We start from the raw sequence: 27,902 nt of genomic DNA on the forward strand, positions 1-27,902 counted from the left end.
GGCAGAACTATTCATTAGAAAAAGAATATTCATCAAAAGATAATTTACTTGAACATTTTAATATAATATTTGAAGGATCCTTGAGGCACCACTTCAGGGAATATCATTTTCAAGCACCTGAATACTGTCTGTGGGTAGAAGATATTTCCTATGCTTTTTACATTTAGGTGAAAAATAGCTTAGACGCTTTTAGAAGTAAATAAGACAATAACAATATAATTTTAAGAATACATTTTTAATTGTAAAATTTTTACCACTTTTCCAAGTGTATCATTTGAAACAGTTAACAAAATATTATCAAAGTTGTCTTAGTCTACATTTTGGATCAATGCTATTGATCTTCTTGTAAACTACCTCCGTATCTGAAAGTGAAAATTGTCTGCACGGGAATTAATATGCGTTGCTGCTTGATTTGACTTCACTTCTCATGGTAATACAGTTTAATGCATGTATACATACATATGTATAGGCTTGAGGCCACATGCACCGCATACATGCATAGATGCACTTAAAAAAAACTGCTTGGAGAAAAATACCTCAGTGGTTAGCAAACTACTGTTTTTCAATTTATAAAATGTAAATTATCTTTATAGTTAGTCAAGCATTATGTTCTTTCTTGAAGTGAATTAAAAGAGATTAACGGTCTAATTATATCTACCACCAGTCATGCAACCTCCCAGCACGATGACACTGTAATGATGCCATAAATAACTTAATGATACCATGAATCACACTTTCAACATGATATTATTCATCTTGATTTTAGCATTTTCAGATTTTTTTTTTCATAAATACTGAAATTAAGTTGTTCTTTGGATGTTTTCAGTTTTATTCAGAACGTGACTTCCTGGGAAAGATCATCTCCCCCTTTTGCCCTAGAAGAAAGACTAACAGTTTATATAGCCCTACCGGTGGGCATGCAATTTTGACTGCAAGGGACAGGACAGGAAATTTCTGAAAATAAATAAATAAATAAACAAATAAATAGGCAGATAGATAAATAAATAATCCTCCCTCATTTTAGATGAGTATCCCACGGTTATTTTTATTTTTAACACAATCTATTTTTAAATATGCTTCTTGTGTCCTCTGCTGTCCTCAGAAATTTCACGTATCCTTTTAAGTACTAATATTTTCACTTAGATTCCCTCAGAGCAAATTACATTACTGTTTCTTGGCTCTTGCTGTAACATTTTAGCATTCTTCTCAGCATTTTTTATCTGTAGCTAAAAAATCCCAAGTGTTACATATTTACAGTTGAAAACCTAAATTAAACCCTGAACCATATTTTGATTCTAAATGTACTCCCATTAGTGGTTATATATGCCAATCAATGACATGGAATTTCAGAATATTAAATTTAATTCCACTCAAATAATTAATTTTACTGTTTAACTGCCCAACTTTCATCAAATACAGTTTGTCTCACAGAAAACATGCTCATTTGAAATACCCTTTATTATCTCGTTTTCCACATTAATGCCTTTAATCAGTTTCATACTGTCCTAAATTTTCTATTTCACAACAGTTGCCTATGATTATCTCAAAAGTGAATGATATGCTTTTCAGTAGGTACAAAATTTGTGATTAATTAAAGCATGGAGGGCTCTGTCAATGACAGGGATACGACTATGTCATCAAAACAATTGGAAAAGATCTGGCTATGGACTGCCTCAAGCATGGTGAGCTTCTTGAAGCTCGCCTAACCTCTGGCAGCAAATTTTAAGAAGTATTTTTAGAAAGTATTAAATAATAATAAAAAAACAACAACCACTACCGAAAGTCTAGCACAAGCAATTTCCTACTATTCAGTAAAAACAGTCTTTCCAAGACAGCCATTTATCTTCCTATTTCCTCTTGATAAAAAATTTACCAAAATTATTACCAAAGTCAGCTTTTCTCAGCTCTACACATTTATTGTATGCAAAGAATACAGGAGTAAAGTTGTTTGTTTGTTAAGGAACCACACAGGTTAGCATAGCTAGCTATGGACAGCAGTGTTATATTGTGATACCCACACACCAGATGGCACAGCGTGCTTCCCACTGAACTGAAGGATTGAGTGAGCTTTTTTAATACAGCAGGCACAAAATGAAAGTTACCTTCTGGTTACAGTTCCACATATATAAACTGAACAGTAACTACTTTGGACACAGCATCAGTTTATAGTGGCAGAATAAATCTCCTTCCTTTACGACAGATAAATGAGCTCTGCCTGACACATTCTCCCGCTGAAGTGCAGCACTATATATCTTCTGTGAAACGTCTATTGTTTTGCTACATTTATAGCAGGAAATGAATCCGGACAGGGACATTTTAGGCAGAAGTTCTATTGTGAAGCCAACAGCAACAAAATAGCTTTAGGGATAATACTGTTTCTTCTACTCTATGTAAGTTCCTAAAGCCACATAAAGAAGCTATTCTGTGGGAATCTTATTAATGCCATCCATGTCAAAGAATTAATAGGGAGAAAGGTTAGTGCCCAGGAAGCAAGCCCCAGTATTCAATTCCAGCAATAAGCTCCTTCTACACTGATGTCATTATAACAACTCCCATAGTTGTTTAGAGCTCGTCTATTTAATTCTTCATACAATACTGTCGTTATACCAGAGATCACTTAAGCTTATGAGCAGCAGGACTTAGAAGCACATTTGTTTTAGCTCTGCCCAGCAAGTTAGTACATTAGCCAAAGTGAGAACTTTGGAGGACTTTTATTTCTCATTTATTTTGCTCCAATGAGACACAAAACAATTTCTTTATCCTACAGTCAAATCCACTTGGAGGACGGTTGGCCTAGGGCCAAGCTTAGTTACTCAGAACAAGAAGCTCGTCTGCAAGCAGTTCCTCAAGCTTAAACCTATTTAACCCCTCTCAAACAGAGGTAAAACAGCCTTTTCTCTCTTGGAAAGTTAGGCTCCAGCAAAAAGAGCCACCTTACTTTCAAATGAAGGCATCCACACAATGTTTAACATCTTGTATCACACACGTTAACATCACACCTTTAAGTTAACTCTCTTCAAATCCCACAGTAGGCACATCCCCCATATGGCTTACACATCTCACTTATCACCTCAGTTCTAACTGATAGATTGTGCCACACAAAGGCTGTTAGCAGTTTTTACACCACTTTGTAGCATTATTTCTGCCCTAATACAGCAGTAGATTTAGTTAAGAAGCACTAGAGAGACAAGTTCAAGATTCTGTTCCCGAACATGAGATAAAATTTTCCTTTCCAGTTTCTCCTCCTCACCAAATATTCACCTTTACCTTTTAAGGCCACGCACAAACAAACATCTCACGGCATGCTGTTCAAATACTACCCTCCTCCCCTTGAAAGCTATGACTGCTTTTGTTTCCTTCTCACCCCCTGTTTCACAGCTTGCAGACAAGTTGTTTCATGCACAAAGCAAACTCTCAGCTACCACAGAACACAGTTTCTTTCCTTACTCAAATTCCAGTGAAGAAGCAATGTATTTTTCAACAGATCGTTCAGAGAAAAACAGATATTACATAACAACGTAGCTTCCTAATTTTTATTTTCACAAGAACATTTTATTTATCTATAGGAGGAGGCTTCAAGTTCTTTATAGAAAAGGAAGACTTCCAGATTACTTCCAGTTGTTTTTTTGTTCGCTTGTTACTGATACAGAGAAAGGCACTATTAATCATCTAGTATTTAATGTCATTTCAGTTTTGTACCCTAAGACTCCTTTTGTGTACCCAGTTTTTCCAATGTATTAGGAGTGATAACATAGTTAAGTCTTCAAACTTCAACTTTTCTGCAAAAAGCCTGTTGGAAAAGGAAGTGAGGAGAAAGCAGCCTGCTATATCTAATCACTAGTCTGCTGTTTTTAAAAAGCGAATGGACTGAGATCAGGAAGAGAGGGTCACTATGTCTGCAGTCTCTTTGACTTCTTGCTCTTTAAAGAACGCTGCATTATCGGATCTGTGTTTGTGTCTGCAGCATAAATTACCAATACATTGGTTAGAGATACAACTGTGTAAAATGCTATATTGACATTTGAAATCTAAATTCTAGGTTTTTTATTTATTACTACACTGTGAAAGTTTCATATCAGAGTTGTTGTTGTTGTTTTCCTCCCTAATTAGTAATATTACTGTTTTGATATTGAGGTAGTGATGATATTTTATGAAATATCTAACAGACATTTCATCCTCACGTAAGGTGTTTGAAATCTGCTTTCCCACTACAAGTAGCCAGAGAGAAGCATTTGCCTGTTCCAAATCAATAGCTTTGCTACAGAAATATATTCTGGATAAAATAACGCTCTTCAAACATGTGAATGAAATAGAAATGAGATAGAAATCCTTATTTTCTGAAAGCAATAGTAAGACTTTAATACGGTAAGAATGGACTGGAAGGGATGCATTATTATACTGATTAATGAGAATGCAAGCTCAAATGAGTTGACCCTTTCCAAGGCATTAGAAACCTCCAATCAATTAAATGAGAATATTCAACATTGGTGAAATATTAAGTATTGCTATCCCTATTCTATATGTCTTGCCAGTGTCTGTTCCAGAGCCCATGATTCAACTCATTGCCTAGCTGCAAAGACACTATTGCCAACACCACATACAAACAAGTTTGGAAGAACAAGACTATTTTGAAATTATAACCAGTTTTGGTTCATTGTGAAATCACAACTAAGTAGTACACAATTCTCTAAAGCCTTCTACACCAATAAATGCTAATAACCTAGACCTGTTCTTGCCTTGGCACTAAGCTTTCCCAAAAGGCAGACTGCAAGTCTTGCAGCTAGCTTAGTATGTTATACTTCTGCACACTTAAAGTTACAGTACAGTCGACTTTTTCAGCAGAATCAGCATTTCTCAATATACCCCTTCCCTATAGAGTCCCACCACTGTAGGCTGCACAAACAGGAAAAAGATAAAGGGGAAGAGTAATCATTCTATTGTAGCCTCACTTGCAAGTGCTACTGTTGTAACAAGACCACAATAACATCCTTTGCCCAGGCTGATAGAGAAATGAGTTAAAAGCACTGGAAATTAAAGTGAGAGAAAGCTGTTTTCCTTCTATCCAAGCATCCTTGTTGCATTACCTGTATGAAATACAACCATACTACAGAATACTACAGCCTATTATTTCCTAAGGTTGTCGCCCTGTTACATACTTTGTAGTAACAGCCAATTTCGGCTGCAGCAGGAAATGTCTGCCCATTAAGTACCACGTCATTAACGCAACACATAATATCTGACTGTACATCTACTTACGAGTGGCTTACCTGCCAAAGTTCAAGTATTGAAGCAAAGCTCACACTCAAGAATAATAAAAAAAAAACCAGAATGAAACACACCAAACCTAACAGCTACGAGACCTGGGATTCAGATGAGCTTTACTAAGCTTTACCTTACTGCATGAACCAACTTTTGTAAAGGCCAGTGAGAAGATTCATTAAGACTAATGACCAGACAATCATCTAGATTTTGGTCTTTATTTCAATGGAACAGCCAACATTAATCAAGATGAAGACTATACTTGGAGTGACTGATTCAGTCCATGTATTTCATTCTTTATTGCAAGGGTGAATCCCAGATCATGTCTAAGGACACTGGGAGAGGCTAAGTTTACCCTGTGCTTTAGTGTTTACCAACAAGCAGCCCTGCCACACAGAAAAGTGAAGAGCACTTAGCCTGCTATGACAGACAGAAATCGAGTATCACTGAATTAGTGATACCCAGATTAGAGTTTATTACAGGTGCACGGATATTTGTAATTTTAAGCCTACTTTTGTCTTTTCCTCCACAATCCTTCACATAAAAAAAAAGGGGGGGGAGTCAGGAGAGAGAAAAATGACGAAAAAAAGATTATTAGAGCTGCACATCGAGACATTATTATAAATACCAGCTCAACAGCTGATGGAAATGCAAGTGAAAGTGGTAGCCATTGGTAGACCTAACTAGTTTATTTATATACTATGCTGTTAGAAGACCAAAATACCTATTTTTAACTTTTGCTCTACACGTTTTCGTATCTAATCATCACAACTTCCGATATAAGAGCTAGAAATAGTCTCTCACATGCAACAATATTCTTGTGGTAGTACATACAAAATATACAAAAATACACAGAAGTACTTACATGTTTAAATACATGAAGAAATTCTAGTGCAAGTAAAGATTTATAGCCAGTTGATTTAAAGTCATTCTCAAGCAATGAGATTTATTACAGTATACGGATGTTCTGCCTGATTTTCTAAAGACAAATTACCTTGGAATAAAAACTAATGGCTAATCAAATAATGCATCAACATACTACCTGAAACATTCCCTGTTTACATCAGACTTTCTACTTTTAAAGAATTATCAGCTCAAAACATTTAAAAGCAAACAAAAAAAAGAAAACAAACAAACAAAAACCCCAGCATATAGATTTACTTTTCAAGTTCTTAAAACTGGTTATAAATCATTAGCTGCTTTAACTGACAATAGTCTCAACTCCATATACTGCTGTTTTCTCTCATTACTCTTTTTTTTTACGAGCAAGAAGCTGAACCATCATTGTGACAATATTAATGTTCACTACTACCACTCTTTTATTATAGGAATGTAGAGGTAGGCTACTAGAGAAAATAAATTATAGAAGACTCTTGCTGCCCTGTATATCAGAGCATGTATTTTTACACGTCATCTTTATAAAGAAACCTCGTAATAATTATTGAGAGAATACTGGCTTCTCCAACGTCTGAATAGATACACTTCTAAAAGTTTAGGCTTTGTTGCTTTCAGAGAATCATTACAAGCACAAATATTCTTGTATTAAATTAATTACATATTATACATTTTAGATATATATACGTGCATGTGTATAATTATTATAATTGGCAAGTCAGTGCATGTATTATAGAGATCCTGTTTTTGGAGTGCTCATTTCACTTATTTTCAAGGCTGTATTGTTTTCTTTTATTGTTTCCCTCATGCAACACAGGAAAGTAGAGAAATCTGTTCATGAACTCATTTTTTTCCATGATTCTGTCCTACCAACAGGGCAGCTGTTGTGTTTAATCATTATTTCCAGGTGGTTAGTACAGGCTTTCCTGAATCTCTTCCACGATTTCCTTTTGTTCCAGTGGATTGCCCAGAACGACTTCGCAAGTCACGATCAGGACCATCATTTTGTGCCATCTCTTCATCATATCTAAAGATAACAGATTTTTTTTCAGCACCTTATCCTGCTATTCACTATTCTTCTACATTCTATTTCTCTTAACATTTAGCACTGACATTTAATACAAGCTGTTCTATGAACATGTTTACGAGTGCACAGTTTGAAATACAGCTATTATCCAAGGTAATATATTACCACCTTGTTTACAATACAGATCAACTGAAACATCTTCAGCTAGTTTTTGTAAGAAACAGATTGCTTGGTAGCTTTGGTTTAACTAAAGAGTTTGTGAAATTTCATGCTTGTGAAATTTCACGTGTACTTTTGCCCTTCTCAATATTGCTCTTGCACAGCTGAACAGCAACATCAGATTGCTGGCAGTTTAATACAGTCTTAAGCTATTGCTTCAAGCAGAGGACTGCTAACTGCAGTGTTAGAAAACTTCACTGTTGCAACACTGAGTGAGTATAAAAAAAAAAATGAGCTGAACAAACAACAGTGTGCTTAAATAAAGGCATTTGATGACATGCATTTTGTAACACTTAACCACAGTGGCAAGTAGTTCTTTAAATATCTAAGCCCATTAGAGCCTCAGATAACCTCAGTATATACTTACTTCTCAATTGCTATGCAAATTCCAAACAGACATTGACTATAGATGCTTATGTATTATTATCTAAAGATAATACTACAAGATTTCGTAGAGCATTCATAATATATGCTTAGTTACGCTGTTGCATAGGAATGTTACTTGGTAGCTGCAAATACACTAAAATTTAATTTATAATCCAGCCAACACATGTTTAATTGTCTTTACTAACATCTAGAAAGAGCGTAAGATTGGCATGAACTACTGGACTGACTATGTACAGAACCACGTTCTTGATATACTAAGCATCTGCACCATTAGGGTTTGAGAACCTAACTGAGCCTTTTCTCAATAAGTATGTGAAACTGTAATCAATATGGTCATTACAACAGCATTCCTCTGCCTAAGATCAATCCCAGACTAATACGTCAGACACTCCAATGTAAAGATGTCTGTTTCCTTGATTTTTCCCTTTAATAATACTAAATTTGGTAATTCAAAAAATACCTGGCACTACATTATTATTATTATTATTACATCCATGAACTACGAGACTCAAATAGCATCATTTCTGTGAACTTAAGGGTGACAGCTGTTTGATACAGATTTTATTTAACTACAGTCTATACGTTGCACTTAACACAATTAAAACTACACATGCAGAAGCTGCTGGAAGCTCAGTAAGTGCAGGGGTTTATCAGACAAGTAAGATTCCCTCTGAGAATGAAGGACACAGTCCCACCTCCAAAGCTGCTAATACAGCCTCAAAAAAATGAACTGGTATCCTTGTGTCTGTTCTACCCAGGAGAATAAAGCTTGCCTTATCTCTTTAGTCTACATTACACATTAAAAGAAGCGAGGTGACCGAAAAACACTTGCAGCGATACAGAACAGTGTTAAAACTTACAAGACTTCGTAATTGCCAAGAACCTCTTTTGGTGGAGATTTATTCCATTTACAGTCCGGAATTTCCCCATTAGGCACAGCAATGTTAAGTGTGTCATTAATAAGATTATACTTCAAGATGCGATCGTTAGCAGTACTGGAAGTAAGAGAAGGGGAAGCATTAACCTACAAAAAAAAAAAGATCATTTTTTATGAGTGGTATAGTTCTCTAAACAGCATTGTGATGACTATATGTACTATTTGAGCAATCAAGAATCAGCGTCTAAAAGCACATCTTTCAGTTCCTCAGACATTGAGAGGAATCCCCCTTTGGAATTTTTTTTTTTTTAACTTAAAACTAACTGAAGCGTCTGCAGCGTCACCATGAAGATTTTTCTTTAAACTAAGTTTACCAGGGTCAATCAGACAAGACAGAAATTTTTGTTTAGTTTTCTAAGCTGCTATGGATATCAAAATCATAAATTTCAGTGCCTGGTTCACTCCAACATTTGTTACACATAGGAATCCGCAGGTTTCTTCTAGTTAAACAGCTTTTATTCATGTTCTTAATCCAAGTTCTCCCCTGTTAAATTCTGAGCTGGAGAAACACATGTTCTCCATGTCTCTATTCAAAACACTAAATTGCATGCTGTTTTTAGTGAAGGCTGAAACAGGGGTTAGTTTAACATACCTCTTGCATTCCACATTTGTTATGGGGAAACAACAATAAAAAGCTTTGATCTTTCACTTCAATAAGATTGAGAAGAAAGATGTTTAGACAGAATTTACATTGAACATACAGCATATCAAATTTGGATCTAAATACTTATTAAAAAAGAAGCCTTCCTAACATCCCAATTATTTTAAGTGTTACTCCCCATCAATTCAATTTTCCAGCTACTCATACAGCATCTAACAGGGCTGCTAATATTCAGATGGCTTCTGAAGTCTAATTATATGGATGCACTGGATTTAGAAGACAAAACTGAAAGCCACAAACAAATAAAGAGGAGAAAGCCACAAACAAATAAAAAGACAAAAGAATCAGAAAGAAAGAAAAAGCACATGCTAGCTTGGTCATCACAAGGTCTATTTTACTTTCTAATGTTCTGCCTAATCCACTTACTGGAGGAACAAAAGACAAAGCTTCAAAATAGAAAAGACTACATGTAAGCCTACTTGGTTTTATACTGTGAAAGAAAATCAGTGGGAAGTTATTTCTGTATTTTGTGTGACTTTACCTCAATTAGCCATGGTTTAAGCTTGTCGTCAATGATAATGTCATATCCATAGCACTCAAAGCAGTGTTTATCATTATTCATAACAGGCTAGAAAAGACAAAAGTATGCATTGAAACCAACAATTTCATAAGTGACCTGATTGTACACTTTCTAAGCTGGAAGTCACGTGATTACAAATCTTTTACATCATAAGCTAACATAACTCTAACATACATATGCCAACATTACTCTAATGTAAGCTTAAAAATAATTTCAGGACTCTTTCTCCTCAAACTGTTGGTAAATATTTCAATATTAATGACTGCATTGATGCCAAGTACCAAATTACATTAGTATTCCACCATGTTTCCAGTTTTATTTTAAAAGTGTTGTCATATTTTGCAAAAGTAGTAAGAATATTTAAAGCCTGCATGTACCCAGAGAAATCAGGACGTTTTACAATGTACATAAAACAGCTTCACATAATGATGAATTATTTATGCTTCAGAGATAGAAGGCTTATTCATGGACATTTGCTTCACTGCAGAAATCTGACATCAAACAATTACCATATACTTTTTAAAATCTACAGTTAGTTCAAGCCATCTGTGATCTTGAAAGCCAAGAGACCAAGGATCAAGTTGTGCTCAGAAGCACACCCTCCAGAGAGTCAGTTTTCCAGCCTCTGCAAAGGATTTACAGCACGCATGCCAAGACTTTTACAGAAATCTCATCAGATCTTTTAAAGAAACCTTTGTAACAGGTTAGTGAGATGGTTTCCCCTAGAGTAATAATGAAAGCTTTTCAGTTCCTTAGGGAGTGAAAGAGGGAAAGGAAGAATCAGCATCTCTCATTACATTTGCCATTTTCTGACAGAGAAGTACTGAAGCTGATCAAAACATTTTGTCCTCTATATTCTCAAAACCTTTCTTTTCCTAAGGTTCTGCTAACATTTGGATTAAATCCCTTTTCTTCTCACATCTGATTTCAAACATGACTGCATAGCAGAGGCTGAGCTGAGCCATGCTTCCCCACCTCCCATTGATCCCAGCTTCATGACCTTGTCCCTCTTTCTTGTGCTGATTCTGGCATTCCTCTGATCCTTCAATGAGATGATTCAGCTTATTACACTGGCAGAATACTGACCCATCAATAAAATAAATAATTTTCATTTGGATGAGTGAGCTGATTCAACTCAAAATGGTGCCAGGACCAGCCCAAAAGAGATGACAAGACCAAGCACTTGAGAACAGGACAGCCCTTCTTGGCAGCAGAAAGCTCTTCAGTTACCCCAGCTGACCCATGGCATGGTACCTGCTCTATAACATAACCATGGGATATCACCCAAGCACTGGAAAGTCACTATAGCAGAAAACTGACTATTAAAAAAAAAGTAAAACATTTCATGGATAACTACGTGACTCATATACAACAGAGCTGAAAATAAGTTACGCAAGTCTGCTAAGCTAATACCCTTCGACATTTTGTGTGATAAACTGTTCTCCATAGCTATTTTTTCTTTGACACGTTATTGCTGAAATGACATTACGGGCCTTGACAGAGCTTAATACCATTCACAAGGGCAGTATCTAGTCACATTAATTAATTCAAAGGACTCTCGAGGAGATAGATTCATTCAGCTCTTCAGCACACACAGATAGCTCACCCACCCAAGATTCAGGTTCACTCAGCTCAGACGGAATCACAGAACTGCAGAAATTGACACCAACATTGTCACTCAAAAAGCAGGACATAAACTTTGTTTTTTTTTGGTGGCAAACTCACTTTCAAAGTTATGAAAATCCTGCAGCCATGATGTTGTCACTGGCAGCATTCCAGGCACAGTACTCACCGCAACAGCCTTCAATGACTGCACAATTATCCAGTGAATTTCATCAAATAATTTGTTTGTAACTTCTTTGCCACGGGTGCTTTCCAGATACAGGCGCAAGTTGCTCACTGTCCATTTGCCTCCATGGATATGATTGTAATCATCCTGAATTGTTAAGGAATTAAGTCAGTCTTTAAGATTCTGAAGTTGCTCAGCAGTTTTGTTTCATTCACACAAAGAGCACACTTCTACCTGAATACAAATTTTGCCTTGAAAATGAACTCAGCAAACTGTTTTTACTCTATTTTACAAATTTATGAAGTCTTATGCTTTAAACTGCCCTCTACATAAACAACCATTTGTATTACAGCTGTTTTATACGACACCGCACGAATCAAGCAACAAATCTCAACTTAAAAGGACTTGTCTGTTTCCCCAAAAGACAACTATTACATATTCTTAATGGTGCTACTGACAACAGCTGCAATCACGAAGAAACTGAAATAACACCTGAACTACCTTTAAATATTTTTTTTTCAGGTAATTCAGTACTTCGAGGTAGAAAACACATTAAGTTCTACTAAAACAGAAGAGGAGAAAAAAGGAGGTTATTTTATATTGTCTTTTCAGAGGCAATCAATGCCCTGCAATATATTCTATTTAAATGGAAATACAAAAGCAAACTAAAGGTATATTTACTGATGGAAAGACACATTCAGTTCTCAAATAGCTCACAGGACAAACGCTTTGTCCCTTTTTAAAGATTCTCCTCAGAGTGTTTCTAAGAGTTAATGATTGTATACCTGCTAAATTATGAGATAGCGAGTGCTTAGAGTAGGAATAAGTTGCCAGAGGAATCAAACCTTTCATCCTCTAAAACAAGGTCAGAGAAACCTCTAATCAATTCTTAAGGGTTTTTGTTTGTTTCCCACAATTTCCCCCACAGTAAATTTGATAGACAAATAAAGATCTGAAACATGGCTTTCAGGACTCGTTCCATGGAAAAAATGTCTTAAGATCACAGATTCCAGGAAGGGGACAGAGATCAAATTTTCAACCCTTCACATTTCAAAATAAGTACTCAAATCAAAATAGATTGCAAATGGACAGAGCTCTGCACAGTCACAACTGTTTAATAAAAAATACCAAAACAAAGAAGAATATTGCAGGCTACATTGAATATCAAAAGCTGAAAAGAACTAAGAAGAAGAATTACTTTTGCTTTGCTTGCATTACACACGCAGCGAATAATAAAGTAGAATTATATTTTCTAGCAGAAACATTACAGTGGGTATACTTACTTACCCTCCTCTCCTTTTTTTAACCTTTCCCTCTCCCTGATAGTGAATTACAAGCTTTTCAATTTATTGATGCCTTCCCATGAGCTTGTATGGTACAAACACAACGGAACTCCAGAGTTCACGCAGGGTTTAGGGCAGAGTTGAAAAGCTAGAACCTGAGGTTTTCCAGGCCTTATCTTAATTTTGATAAATTACTTGACTGTTCAAATTCGGTTCTTCTAAACTGTACGGCTTAGCTGCCTCCAAAGATGCAGATAAGTTTTAACTGAAGAACAGCTGGAACAGATAAAGTGGCTTTACATTAAAGTCTTCTCACCTCTTTCTACAAGACTTAGCACATATTACTGGTTTAGAAATTTTTTAAAAGTCTTTCAAATACTCCAGTAGTGACTCCTGATTTTTAAGCTGCTACTTCTATACTCGTTTTGGTTGTCTTTTCTTCTTTCAAGATAATCTCACTACTATTTTCATTTCCACTTTTATGCGAGAGAAATACTGAAGTCCGTACTTCAACTGGCATAGAAGATGGAAGGGTGCATGATGACAGGAGAGGCAGCACATGAGTCTCATCTCTTCTCTGCTGCTGGCAACAAAACCATGACTTATACTCCAGATTGTATGGGAACTACCTTCACCACAACTAATTCTCAGTGTGCCCTGTCAAATCATAACATCTCAAAAGCAATTCACAAATCAGCATCTGGGCAAGAAAATATTTGCAGAATCAAAAAATACCATATTTTCACACTTACTCTGGTTTATGATTGCAATCATAAGCGACATTCACAGTTGAAACCTTTGTTACAGGAATATCCAGATAAAAAACAGCTCGGCTGTGCAGCGCATCTTACAAAGCCATAACAGACAAGGCATGTTTGTCTTGTGTGAGTGTATGTGCGTGTGTATACACAGACACATACTCACGTATACGTACGTATTTTCAATATTCTTAAAAAATGAAATCCACAAAATTAGGAAGTGCAACAATAGTTTTAATTCCTGTAACAGAGGCATGTTTTATAAATCACGGTCATCTGCTAAAATGCAGAAGGGTCAGTAATCATCATCAAGTGGATTCCCTGAAGAAATAAGGCTTAGGCAGTGATCCTACATGTCCGTCTGTTAATGTCACCTCTAACCCACTCGCCTTTCCTCCTACTGTGGAATTTCAGCTTATTTGGGCAGAGGGAAATGCTGTCAAAGCTATCAAGTTTCCACACATTTTAAGAACATCAACAGCAAATTAGAGGATGGAACAGTTCTGCAGGCAGAATTCCACCTCTATGCTTTCAAGAGGAAGCCACTAGCTGGCCAGGCAGCAAACATTTATCACCGAGCCCACAAATGTACATTCCCTTTCTTATACACAGAAGAAAGAGGGCGGAAACATAGGAAAATGCTGGAAGCCACTGTGATAAATAAGTGCTGGAAAGAGGAAAGCTGAATTAACTGCATGGCCAAGAAAGAGGGAAGGGGAGATCAGGAAGGAGATATTCAAGTGCCATTATAAAATACAGATCCACGGGAACCAGGCTTCATTAATTCCACTGCTCACAGAACCAATTACAAAGTGAGTACATTAGCATTTAAATGACAGGAGACTTGGAAAGAAATTGCTTTCAACTACTGCAAGTCAAGACTAAAGACATCACAGTCTATTACAGAACTTGCAGCTCCTTATCTTGCATACGTTTTATCTGCAGTCTTCTAAAATTTATTTTTAAGGTCAAGCTGAGGCATTTTAATTGCAAGATTATTAAGAATATGACAAATAGAGCCTTCTTATTCCAAATTTCTGGGGCAACTTAAGAAAATCAGTCTTGCTAGAGAATAGCACCTAAGAACTTGGTACACTTACCCCATGTTTCTGAATGGCAACATTTGTAAGATGTACAAACATGTTATCCAATTCACTTGTACTCGGTGTATATTTTACTGTGCAAAATCGGCAAAATCCAAGTTTATACCTTAAATGCAAAAAGTGTGTTAAATCCCAGTAAAAAGTAAGGAAATGATCATCTTAGGAAATGCATACACATTAAACTTCTATATGCAACACTGGCAACATTATTTTGACTACATTAAAGATTCTCTTGCAGTAAAACACATCTACACACAATCTTACATGTAACATCTCAGTGGGCGATACGTAGATACCAAAACGTATAGACGAAGGTCAAATTTCTTTCCCCCAATCAGTAATGGATTATTGATATAGAGAGAAATTACATAGGCTTCTTTGGAAGACTGAGATACAAACCTGTAACACATAAATAAGCAGTCTATAAGTTTTCCATTAATGGAAATCTTGCATCTTACTGACAAAATAATGTATAAAGTTATACTGGTTAATAATAACACACTTGGCAGCAGGCATTATATACAAAAAAAAGAAAAGTTTAAAATACAAAACTAAAGACCAAGATCAATTAACCATTTCAACTAAGTTTTGAAGTTTGCAGGGCAGCCAACTGAGCCACTCAGAAAGCAGTTCTACACACCAGTCTTTTCTTTTGAGAACATCTAAAGTTTGTCACAGTACAGACAAGCTAAGAGTATTTATTACATTACCTTCATAATTCAGGGTCTTATATTCCTAGAATGTTTGTATTTATGCTTGGTCTGCCAAGGCAAACCACTGTGAAAAGCTAGCTTTCAGACTGTGACATTCTTCAGATTCCAAGATAAACAGAAAAAAATGTCTCAAGGGGTATTCAGCCAGTCAAATTGTAACAGGAAAAATTTAGCGTTAGTTTTGTGATCAGAACTCTTTCTAGTCAGAGAAAAGCATAGATTTCTAGACTGTTAAGTCCATTTGAAAGTAGAACCAACATGAGGTGTACTCCTTGGTGCTCCAAACAGATAATGTATTTACTTCATATATGCACATTCCTCCTTTGTACTAATTTATTTAATACATATTGATTCACTTCTTAAAATCATGATACAAATTGCTCAGGGAACGATTTTTTTCCTTGCTTCCTGTTATTTAACACTATAGAGCAGAACAATTTGTTTTCGCATGTTATCCCCAAAAACACCGAAAGCATTTTTATAGAGAACAGTTATTCAAACTGTTCTTTATACCTTCACGCTAACATAAGCCATATTAAAACCTGTTTGAATGACAAATCAGATAACTGAGATTAAATGAAAACTATCTATATAATGACAAAGCGATAAAAATGGAATACTTTTCCCATGCATCAGACAACAAGCATGCTGATGTGGTTCACCTGATCATACAAAGTACAAGGAAGGGTTTAGTTTTTAAGCACTTACGAGGATGTTTTGCTATCTCTAGACCATTTTTTAATTTGAGACAGTTTATTGATTAGAAATATTCCTTTTCCTTGAGCTTTACCACAAGGTTTCATAATCCAAGTGCTGGAGGGATTTTTTCTGAATTCTTCAACGAAGAGATTATAATCAGCAGGAAGCATAAAAGTTACCGGAACAAAATCTGAGTCAAAGAAAAATAAAAGAGTGCACAGTTAAGGACACTATATCTAACAAGAATCTTCATGAATATAGACTAAATTTTTCTAGTCTGGCACGATCTGCTTCCAATAAAACTCATGTTTTTATTTCATTTAGTTTATGGTTCTTACTTAAAGAATTGCTAAATATTGTTATGATGCTAATTTCAGACTAGTGGACTTTAATTTATTTGAATCATTTCTCTTCTGTTTAAATGATGCCCAGTTATAGTATTACACACCATTGCAACTAAACTGTTAGCAAATTTCCTTAACTTCATATGTCAGCATTTACCATTCTGCAAGCCATTTTGTCATCCTCTCTGAACATGCAAAAACCAAATGTTGATGTTTCCTCTTCAGATGTGGTAATTTTTAATTTCTGTGCTACTCTCATGAGTCATTTCTTTCTTCATTCTCATACTCAGTATTACCATACTTGCTGAAATCTAAGGAAACATATTTCTTGCTTTTTGCTACCTGATTATTCTCAGTTCCACCCATATAGCACTGCTTCTTTCTTGTATGGATAGACAGTGATTTCATTTCACCTTCCCAGGATGTAAATCAACTCAGCATGTCCCCATCGCTATTTCACTGCAATGTTTTCTGACCTCCATGACAGCTTTGCCCTTCTCACTCCCGATCTACTGTTTTGATGCTTGCTTGGTTTTTTAATATTATTTTCTAGTACTCATTACCAGTTCTCCAAATTCTCCTAAATTTCTCCTCTGAAAAGCTTATCCATTCACGTCTGTCAGAAGCCTTTCTGCAAAAAAATCATTTAAGTTTTTGCTCCAGTATAGGATATACAGATTTTTTTTTCTTCTCATATGATTTAAAGAAACTCCTGCCTTTTTTTGATATGAAGTTCCAGGGTCATTCTGTTGCACCAGTGATATTATAGCAAAATACATTAATGCCATAATATTTTCTCTTAAAAATAATTATATATATATAATATGTACAGTTATGTATGTACACTTACAAATCTATTTTTGCATACCCTGACATTTAGAAATAATCATTTCATGATCACTTCAGCCCATGTTTCTTCAGCTAATGTTGCACTGACAAGTTCAGTTTTTATTAAGGACCTTACTTACCCAACCACATCTAAATACAAATTTAACACATACAAACTGGGTATGCTCTTCTCTTTGAATACTGCTGAATGCTTGCAAGTAAACAGTGGCAGACCGCCCATTAGTAGTGGCAGACCCCCTGTAGTAGTATGACAGAATCAATGAAAGTTTTAGTCTTCCTTTGCCTCTTATTTCAGCAGTTCTGGAACAAGCCACATACTCTGTTTCTCTCAAATTCATAAAACATTAGCTATTATGCTTCAAAAGAAGGTTAATGAAATACATTATTTTTAAAGCTTTTCACGTGAAATGTTTGCAAATACTGTTTTTAATCACTTTCCCTATTCTTATCTGCTCCCTTATGCTCTAATGACAGCTTTGTAGGGAGTGAGAAGGAGGAAATGACAAGGAAAGAAAGTTGTTACATTTGCAGAACACAGAACAGTTTTAGGAGAGAGTATACTTTATTCTGTCTAATTGACCGTTAGTGACAGAGCACCTGCAGATAGATAGCCACTTTAGTGCTGTAGCACTTCAGAAGTTCAGAAAATCTAGAAGAATTCCATTCCTACTGGAAGACAAGCTACACTGCAGCTCAATTACTTACATGTGATAATTAGAATACATCAGTTTTATGTCTCCGAAAGCAAACTGGTAAAAACAGGCAATCTCATTTGCTTGTACTACTTGCAAGTAACAGTTTTTCTTACTAAATTCATTGCACAAAAGTGGCAACACATAAATTAGAATATGTTAATTAATGTGCTGTTCTGTTTCTGTAAGTTACAATGCCATCAGTTTATCGACAACACAGAAGACAAAGTTAATGCTGACAGTGAGAACCACATACCCAAATAAATATATTTTCCATTTTCATCCTTTTCTGCAAGAGGACTTCCTTCCTTCTCAAGTTCTTTCCTATATCGCTTGATATTCTTCACCATCAAATCTTTTCTCGTCAGTTCGTAGTGATTGGGGAAATGGTTGACAATTTGGTCATCAGAAAGGCGGTAACCAGTTTCCACACTGAAAACATTTCTGATTGTTTGTACACTCATCCTGAAAACAAAGATAGACACCACATGATTTCTCTAAGGAGGACAGAGTTGAAACTGTGTATGTCACTGCTGTGGTTTAACCCAGCAGGTACCTAAGAACCATACAGCCATGTCACTTCATCTCCTCCCTCTCCCACTTCTCTCATTGCCCTATACAGTAAAATATTTAGCTGCAATGACAATCTAACATATTCTGAACCTCTGATAGCAAATTAAATCTTTCCAGATGCTTTATCAATTCCTATACTAATGAAATTGAGGCAGTCAGTGAGGCAACTAAGAGGAGAACTTGTCTCTACTGGACTCTAAATTGTTGATAGACAGGTCAACCCTCAGCAGGGTCTACGAACTACTCCTACACACCCAAATACTACAGAAGTATCTTTCTAATATATTGCTTTGCTCTCTGGAACTCAGTTTTTCTCTTATTAAAAAAAAAGCCACAAAACCATCTCTACTGTTTACCTTGCTATTATATTTCTAAGGAACTTCAAGCGTACAAATTGAAATCTGTAGATGACAGAGCAGAATGCTACAGCAACCACACCATCAAATCAGCTGTTTACCTCATTTCTCACAGAATACAAGAGTAGGGACATCAATACAAAGAGTTTTCTATAATAGAGGTGACACACTGATGGCATTCAGGAAATAGTCTTAAATTTACAATCTGCTATGTTACGGTTTCAGGAAGAAAGCAAAACAAAACCAAATCAGTCACACAGCAATTTCCATGACTGTCCTGTTCCCCCACTCCTCCCCTCAGCTGCATTCCAAAAGCACAAGCAGATTACTACACTCCTACTCATTTAATAAGTGGTTAACAGAAGGCACAGTCAGCACAATAAACTGCCATTGTGTCATATTTGAAAAGGATGACATAAATGGTTTTGTTTACTTAAAGGTACTTTTCCTGCCATTTAATATGTAGGTTGCTCCAAAAGTAATGCCTCCTATTTATTTCCACGGAAACTACAACAGATACAGAGAGCACAACAACACCATCTGATAGCATAAACTCTCTGCAACAAAACACCATTTTTCAACATAGTCAAGACCACTGGCGTTTTTGCCAGCGACAAATAAGAGCCTGCATGTCATGCTCAAAACAATCTTCACCACCGAAGGTGACCCACTGTTTCTGTTGCCACTGCTGAAATGCACCACCCACCACCCCAGTGTCCGGTCTCCATAAGCATTCAGCAAGCATCAGTGAATGTCAGTGGGTGTCATTTTTTCCACAAGAAGGAATGCAATACCATACTTTTGCTTCATATACACTTCCATGTCAGATGTCATTTTCTCAGACTGCCCCTCTGCTGCTGTCTGTCACACAGCAACAAAATGTAATGGAATACTGTTGGAAAGGTCCAGCCTCTACTACCAGACCACCAACATCCACCTATGCTATCATGGGTCAACATAATAAAATAGGAGGCATTACTTTTGGAGTAGCCCTCATAGATTATAGCATTCTATGACAGCATTTCAGTCTTAGAATCATAGAATCCTTAGAGTTGGAAGGGACATTTAAAGGTCATCTAGTCCAACTCCTCAGCAATGAACAGGGACATCCACAGCTAGATCAGGTTCCCCAGAGCCTGATATAGTCTTGCCTTGAATGTCTCCAGGGATGGGGCATCCACTGCCTCTCTGGGCAACCTGTTCCAGTGCCACACCATCCCCCACTGTAAAAGACTTTTTCCCTTACATCCAATCTAAATCTACCCTCCGTGAGCTTGAAACCATTTCCCCTTGCTCTGTCATTACGGACCCTGTCCCCTCCTTTCCTGTAGCCCCCATTTAGATACTGAAAGGCCACTATCAGGTCACCTCGCAGCCTTCTCTTCTCCAGGCTGAACAGCCCCAGCTCTCTCAGCCTGTCCTCATAGAAGAGGTGTTCCATCCCTTGCATCATTTTTGTGGCCTTTCTCTGGATGTGCTCCAACAGGTCTACATCTCTTCTGCACTGAGGACTCCACATCTGGACGCAGTACTCCAGGTGAGGCCTCACCAGCACAGAGTAGAGGGTGGTGATCCTGCCCCTTGACCTGCTGGCCACGCTTCTCTAGATGCAGCCCAGGATACAGTTGGCTTTCTGGGCTGTGAGGGCACATTGCTGGCTCATGTCCAGCTTCCCATCTACCAGTACCCCCAGGTCTTTTTCTGCAGGGCTACACTCAATCCTTTCATTCCCCAGCTTGTATCGGTAGTAGATGTTGCCTTGATCCAGGTGCAAGATCTTGCATTTGGATTTGTTGAACCTCATGGGTTTCACCTGGGCCCACTGCTCAAGACTGCCTAGGTCCATCTGGATGGCATTCTGTCCCTCTGGTGTGTCAACTGCACACCACAGCTTGCTGTCATCAGCAAACTTGCTGAGGGTGCACTCGACCCCGCTGTCAATATCACTGATGAAGATAGTAAAGACTACCTGTCCCAGCACTGCCCCCTAGGGGACACCACTTGTCACTGATCTCCATCCAGACACAGCCATTGACCATCGCTCTCTGGACTTGATCCTGCAGCCAGTTCTTCATCCATTGAACAGTCCACCCATCGAATCCATATCTTTCCAATTTGGAGAGAAGGATGTTGAGGACTACCATGTCAGAGGCCTTATGAAGTCCAGATAGATGACATCAGTGGCTCTTCCCATGGTTCTCCCGTATCAGCTCCCTGCCTTCCACGTGCCTTAGCATAGCTTCCAGGAGGATCTGCTCCATGATCTTTCCCAGCACAGATGTGAGACTGACAGGTTGGTACTTCCTTCCCAAACTCATCCTTTTTACCCTTTTAAAAAATGGGTATGATGTTGCCTTTTTTCCAGTCACCAGGGACTTCACCTGATTGCCACAACTTTTCAAATATCCTTGAGAGTGGCTTGGTGACTACATAAGCTAATTCCCTCAGGACTTTGGCATGCATCTCATCAGGACCCATGGACTTGTGGATGATTAGGTTCCTCAGGTGGTCATGAACCTGATCTTCGCTTATAGTGGGAGGGATGTTGCTTCCCTGATTCTCTCCTACCAAACCAAACATTTGAGGGCTGTGTCGTGAGCAGTTATCAGGGAAGACTGAGGCAAAAAAAGCTGTTAAGTACCTCAACCTTCTCCTTGTCTGTTGTTACCAGCCTGCCTGTGTCACTCACTAGGGGGTACACTCTCCTGGACTTTCTTTTTCTAGTTGAGGTACCTGTAGAAGCCTTTCCTGTTCTTCTTGGCATCCTTGGCCAAGTTCAGTTCAAGCTGGGCCTTGGCTTTCCTGACCCCATCTCTACGCAGCCCAGCAGCTTCCTTATACTCTTCCCATGGTACCTGTCCCTGTTTCCACTGCCTGTGCATTTTCTTCTTGCTCTTCAGTTTGACCAGCAGGTCCCAGTTCAGCCATGCCAGTCTTTTGTCTTCCTTTCCTGATTTGCTACACCTGGGAATGGAGAGCTCTTGCGCCCTGAGGAAAGATTCCTTGAAGATCTGCCAGGTCTGCTCCATACCCTTACCCCTGAGGATAGTTTCCCAGAGTGTTTTGTTGACTAACTCCCTGAAGAGCTGGAATTCAGCTTTCCTAAAGTTTAGCAGCCTAATTTTACTCTCTGCCTGTCTCATATCCCTCTGGAGCATGAACTCAACCATAGTATGGTCACTACAGTCCAGGCAGCCTCCAATCCTGATATCACCAATCAGTTCATTTGCATTGGTGAGCAACAGGTCCAGTATTGCATTTCCCTGGGGTCCTTCTACTACTTCACTCAGGAAGTTATCCTCAATGCACTCCAGGAGCCTCCCGGATTGCCTACAGCTCACCACGCTGTTTTTCCAGCAGAAGTCTAGGTGGCTGAAGTCCTCCTACAGGATGAGTGCTTGTGATCGTGATGCCTCCTGTAGCTGGAGGTAGAAGGCCTTATCTACAGGCTCTGCTTGATTGAGTGGCCTATAGCACACACTGATCACAAGGCTCCCTTTGCTGCCTCGGTCTCTAACTGTGGGAATCATCCCACCAGGTTTTGGTGATGACAACTATATCATGGTTTTCTAGTAGCACAGTAGCTTCCAGCTCCTGCTGTTTATTGGCCAGGCTGCATGCATTGGTGTAGAGGCACTTCAGCTGGGCAGCTAGTCCTGTCATCTCCTTAAAGGATAACTCCTTAATTCCTTTTAAGTATTTCCCTTATAAACCACTTAAGGGACTACAGCCTTTGTCCTGGGGTTTCTACACTAGGTATCCACAGAAGTGACTGTCTTCTTTGCTAGGTTAACGATTTTCCACTGCCTGACAAAACCTTTGGGAAACTGGAAAGGCATATGAGGTCACCAGAATGGGAAAGGATCCATGCAGATAGGACCTTCTGGCCTGAGGAATCCTAATTACTTGAGCAGGCCTGCACAGACACCAGGATTCACTAACACAAATCCAAAGAAAAGATCAGCAACAGTGTAAAAAAAAATTACAGAAGCAATGAAATAATGTTACACTTTTAGGAGCACTTCAGCAAATTAATACTAATGTATGCATCTTTTATTTCTAAATATGCCTTTTGTACTATTGCTAAAGGTATTAATGTTAGATACTAAAATACTCCAACAATTTAGACATAGCTATTTTAATGTACTTACCAATAAAAATTCCAATCCTCATTTTCTGCCACCTGAATCCAGCCTCTTTTTTCGAAGTTGTTTATTAGAACTGATTTTTCTATGTCAGTTACCCACTTCACTTTTCCTGCCATTATCCCAAAGCAGAATCAACCTGTTAGTAAAGAACAGAGTTAACCTGTGAAGTTGAAAACATGAGGTGAAAAAAACAAACAATCTAGAAAAGTCAAAGAGGAAGAAAAGTGACACCTGGAGAGCACTTTAACTTAAGTATGATAGAAGAAGTAAACCAATTTTAAAAAAACAAAGAAAAGAACATCCTAGGTTCAGACTGAGAGCCCACATTTTTCATCTGGACAACTTCATCAAGAAAACTAGTTACAAGGATCTTTCACACTCCCCACCCAATTCACCTGTTATGAATGCGCACAGAGCTCAAGTTGCTCCTTAAACAAACCAATGACAGAAATCATTAACACTCACTAGGTTATGTTAACTGAAAACAAACAAACAAACACAAACATAGAGCACAGAATGTTTTGTACTTCTAACCAAGACTGATATCACTGAATCATAGGGGTTGGAAGAGACCTCTGGAGATCATCAAGTCCAAACCCTGCTAAGCATCCAAGCGGGTTCTGAATATCTTCACAGAATGTAATTCCACAGCCTCTCTGGGCAGCCTGTTCCAGTGCTCCATCACCCTCACGGTAAAGAAGCATTTCCTCATGTTCAGATGGAACTTCTGATGTTGCGGTTTGTGCCCATTATTCCTTGTCCTGTCACTGGGCACCACTGAAAAGAGCCTGGCCCAATCCATTTGACTCCCATACTTCAGAGATTTATAAGTATTGGTAAGATCCTGTCTCAGCCCTCTCTTCTCGAGGCTGAACACTCCCAGGGCTCTCAGCCTTTCCTCATATGGGAGATGCTCCAGGCCCCTCATCAGCTTTGTGGCCCTCTGCTGGACTCTCTCTAGAAGTTTCCTGCCTTTTCTGAATGGAGGAGCTCAGAACTGGATGCAGTACTCCAGATGTGGCCTCATCAAAGGCAGAGTAGAGAGCGAGGATCACCTCTCTCGACCTCCTGGCCATGCTCTTTTTAATGCATCCCAGGATCCCAGTGGCCTTCTTGGCCACAAGGGCACAGTGCTGCCCATGGCTAACCTGCTGTCCACCAGGACACCCAGGTTCTTCTCCGTAGAGCTAGCAGGTAAACATATGTACATATAAATGATTTCTCAGTTTGTTTTGAGTGGGAGCTCACATGGATTACTTCACTGACCAACTGTAAACCACAATCCAAGGGCTGCTCTGAAAGTAATGCCGCTTAATTCATGGTGTTGGCCCATAATTTCAGAGAAAAATCCACACTCCATCAAGAATCACAATTTGCTATTCTATAAGGGAGAGAACCGAAGTAACATCACCAACTTTTTATTGTCTCACTGTATTTCACATAGCCATGATTCCTGCTTTCTCTCACAGCTGTCAGAGGATATGGTGGTATCATTAAACACTAGAAAGCAGAAGTTCCCAGACCTAAGATTGTTCGAAGTCCTCACAAGCTGCATTTCAATTCCTGACACATAGGTGTCGCTTTCTACTTTAGATCTCTCACTTGTCCACATCAGCCTTTCACCCCTGTTAGGTCAGAAGGGACCTCAGGACTTCCCTAGTCCAGTGCCTGCGCCAAGGGTGAGCTATATGGTCAGACCATACTGCTCAGAGCGTCACCTAGTCATGTTTGGAAAATGTCCACAGACAGAGACAGCACAGCTGTCCTGGGTGCCTTTTTTCACTGCTTGACAGTACTCACAGGGAAAATATTTTTCCATACGTTCAGCCTGAGCCTCTTATTTTAGCTTATTCCCGTTGTTTCCCATCTTCCCATCCTTCACTGTCACAAACAGTTTGGCTATGTCTTCTCAAAAACCTCCTCACAGCAGTTAAAGGAAGGAAGGCTGCAGATACATGACCGCAAGAGCAGCCTCTTCTCCAGGTCAAAGCAGCACAGCTCTCCCAGCTTCTCATTACAGGACAAGCACCTGGCAGCCCTCCTCTGAACTCATTTCAGTTTCATAGAATCATAGAATCACTAAGGTTGGAAAAGACCTCTAAGATCATCTAACCATCAACCCATCACCACCATGCCCACATGTCCCCTAGCGCCACATCTACACACTTCTTGTACACCCCCAGGGAAGGGGACTCCATCACATCCATGGGCAGCCTGTTCCAGTACCTCACCAATCTTTCAGATAAGAAATTTTTCCTAAAAGCCAAGCTGAGACTCCCCTAGTGCAACTTAAGGCCATTACCTCTTGTCCTGTCGCACAGTTAGGGAGAAGAGGCTGGACCCCACTTTGCTACAGGGAGGTCTAGAGTTGTAGAGAGAGAGAAGGTCTCCCCTGAGCTTCCTCTTCTCCAAACTGAACAACCACAGTTCCCTCAGCCACTCTTCACATGAGTTATGTTCCAGACCCTTCACTGACTTCGTTGTCCTTCTTTGGACATGCTCCGGGGCCTCAATGTCTTTCTTGCAGTGAGAGGTCCAAAACTGAACACAGTACTCAAAGTGCCACCTCACCAGTGCTGAGTACAGAGGGACAATCACTTCCCTGCTCCTGCTGGCTGCACTATTTCTGATACAAGCCAGGATGCCATTGGCATTCTTGGCCACCTGGGCACACTGATGGCTCACATCCAGCCAGCAGTCAACCAGCACTCCCAGTTCCTTTTCTGCCACGCAGTTTGCCAACCATTCTGCCCCAAACCTGAAGAGCTGCATGGGGCTGTCATGGACAAAGTGCAGGAACTGGTACTTTGACCTTGTTGAAGTTCATACAATTGGACTCATTGACTCATTTATCCATATCGCTCTGAAGGGCATTCCTACCCCCAGGCAGATCAACACTTTCTTCCAACTTGGTGTCACCTGCAAACTTAGGGTGCACTCAATCCCCTTGCCCAGATCATCAGTAGATATTTATTTATTAGTTTATCGACATTGGTCTTGTTCAGTTACTTATGTCCATCCTCATATACAGTGTTACATCCTTGCTCTTTTTGTTTGAGAAAAACAGCAAAGTCTAGAAGATGGAAATGCACAACAGAAGAACAAGCCAAGCACCTGCAACTGCTACTTCTCCAAGGGAGAAGCTGAAACTTCAGCAGTAGACAGCAGTACTTCAGACAAGACAGCAGTAACATGAGCAAATGATAACACTGGCAAAGTCAGCTCTCATAATCAGTTTCAGTATAGCTATTTTGTCCTTCTGCAGTTCATTCCTTAAATTACTTCCAAAATTGCAGCCTATTGAATTTTTAGATTTATCCTTCATAGAAATACACTATAGGAAAGTGCTGATTCAGAAGCAAACATCTGAACCAGAAGCACATTCTTCAGCATGTGCCCCTCCCCACTACAAAAGCTGCCATGCAAGGAAGTGGGAGAGAGTTAAGCTACACCCACATATAACGTCATCTACTTCCCCTCCACATAGAGTTTTTCATCGAAAAGTCAAACTTCAAAATGCATTAATTACTCATCATTACTAATACCATAATTAATACAGTTTCTGCAGCTAAGACATTGGACTGGCATTCAAGGGGTATTCAAGCTTTCAGGAGTGGATGTCGAGATTACAGTTGCTATGAAGCCAGTACCTCTGCGGTTTCTTGCCTTCTGAGAGCCACAGTCCATTATATAGTGCTCCCAGTTTTTCCTCTCTAGCCTTAGTCGACAAACCCCACAAAGCACAGATATTCTTGCCTTTTAGGATTTGATTTTAAAGAGATTTAGGCACATCCATATTTATTCACATTTGTAAACATGAGTTAAAAATCAAGCACAGATAGAGAGAAAAGAGCATACGCAGGTTCAGGGTCTTTTTTTGTATACTTATACAACACTGAGTTCCACAAGCTGATGATCTTTCATTGGGCCTTCTAGAGACTACCAAAACAAAAACAGATGACACACAAGGATTCATTTACCTGATCCAAAGTATGCACGAATCACAGTTTAACAATTTTATGCAATTTAATTACTAAAACCCGCAGACAAGAATTCGTAAATAATAATAACATATTAAGCCATACAAAAAAAAAATTCTTTCTTATTTTCTGTAGCATTTTAATACAATTCAGGTTTTTTTTTTGTTTTGTTTTGTTTTTTTTTACAAGAATTCTCTAGCCTACCATAAGGTATTCTAGATAACCTGATGAGACCACCCCAGCACTCAAACCACTGGTCAGCCAGAGGACGGGAACCAGACAGGCTTTAAGGTCCCTTCCAACCCAGGTCATTCTGTGATTCTATTACAACGAACCTAGCAGAGAGACCCTCCACCGCACAGCTTCACTCTGTAATCATAGACACTAGCGACCACAAGCAATATAAGCGCAACAGGGCGTTGGCCACGGAGCGCCCGGCCAAGACGTGTCGCGACAGACGCGCCAACGGCAGGCTATGCCCATCCCTCCTCGGCGAACTCCGGGAGCAGGCCTGCAAGAGAAGCCTCGGGACGTGGCCGCCTCCCGTCCATCCCACAGCAAGGGTCGCGAGCCGCAACCTATCGCGATAACACCGAAAAGAAACAAGCTCCACTCTCACCTGCACCGGCCGCGCCCCGCTCCATCACCTCCGCCCCGCCCTTTCCGGCGCTGCTCCCTAGCAACCGGGACGCGCCGGGGGCGGGACTTCCG

The 27,902-nt window shown here is 38.9% G+C and overlaps 1 protein-coding gene across 2 annotated transcripts; it reads right to left on the bottom strand.

Moving 5' to 3' along the window:
• Positions 217 to 27,902, bottom strand: TTLL1 (tubulin tyrosine ligase like 1). Of its 2 annotated transcripts, none has more exons than XM_021392531.1 (10): positions 27,811 to 27,902; positions 23,215 to 23,347; positions 18,391 to 18,599; positions 16,259 to 16,439; positions 15,102 to 15,236; positions 14,835 to 14,943; positions 11,697 to 11,840; positions 9,866 to 9,952; positions 8,647 to 8,810; positions 217 to 7,180 (listed from the first exon to the last, which is right to left on the bottom strand). In XM_021392531.1, exons 2-10 carry the CDS (start codon positions 23,325 to 23,327, stop codon positions 7,051 to 7,053), a joined length of 1,272 nt encoding a protein of 423 aa, XP_021248206.1. In that variant the 5' UTR covers positions 23,328 to 23,347; positions 27,811 to 27,902; the 3' UTR covers positions 217 to 7,050. The 2 variants fall into 2 exon arrangements, with proteins under 2 accessions (XP_021248206.1, XP_021248209.1); XM_021392534.1 differs by lacking the exon at positions 27,811 to 27,902 and adding an exon at positions 27,527 to 27,785.

Source organism: Numida meleagris, chromosome 1 (genome assembly GCF_002078875.1).
Source record: "Numida meleagris isolate 19003 breed g44 Domestic line chromosome 1, NumMel1.0, whole genome shotgun sequence".
Taxonomy (NCBI): Eukaryota; Metazoa; Chordata; class Aves; order Galliformes; family Numididae; genus Numida; species Numida meleagris.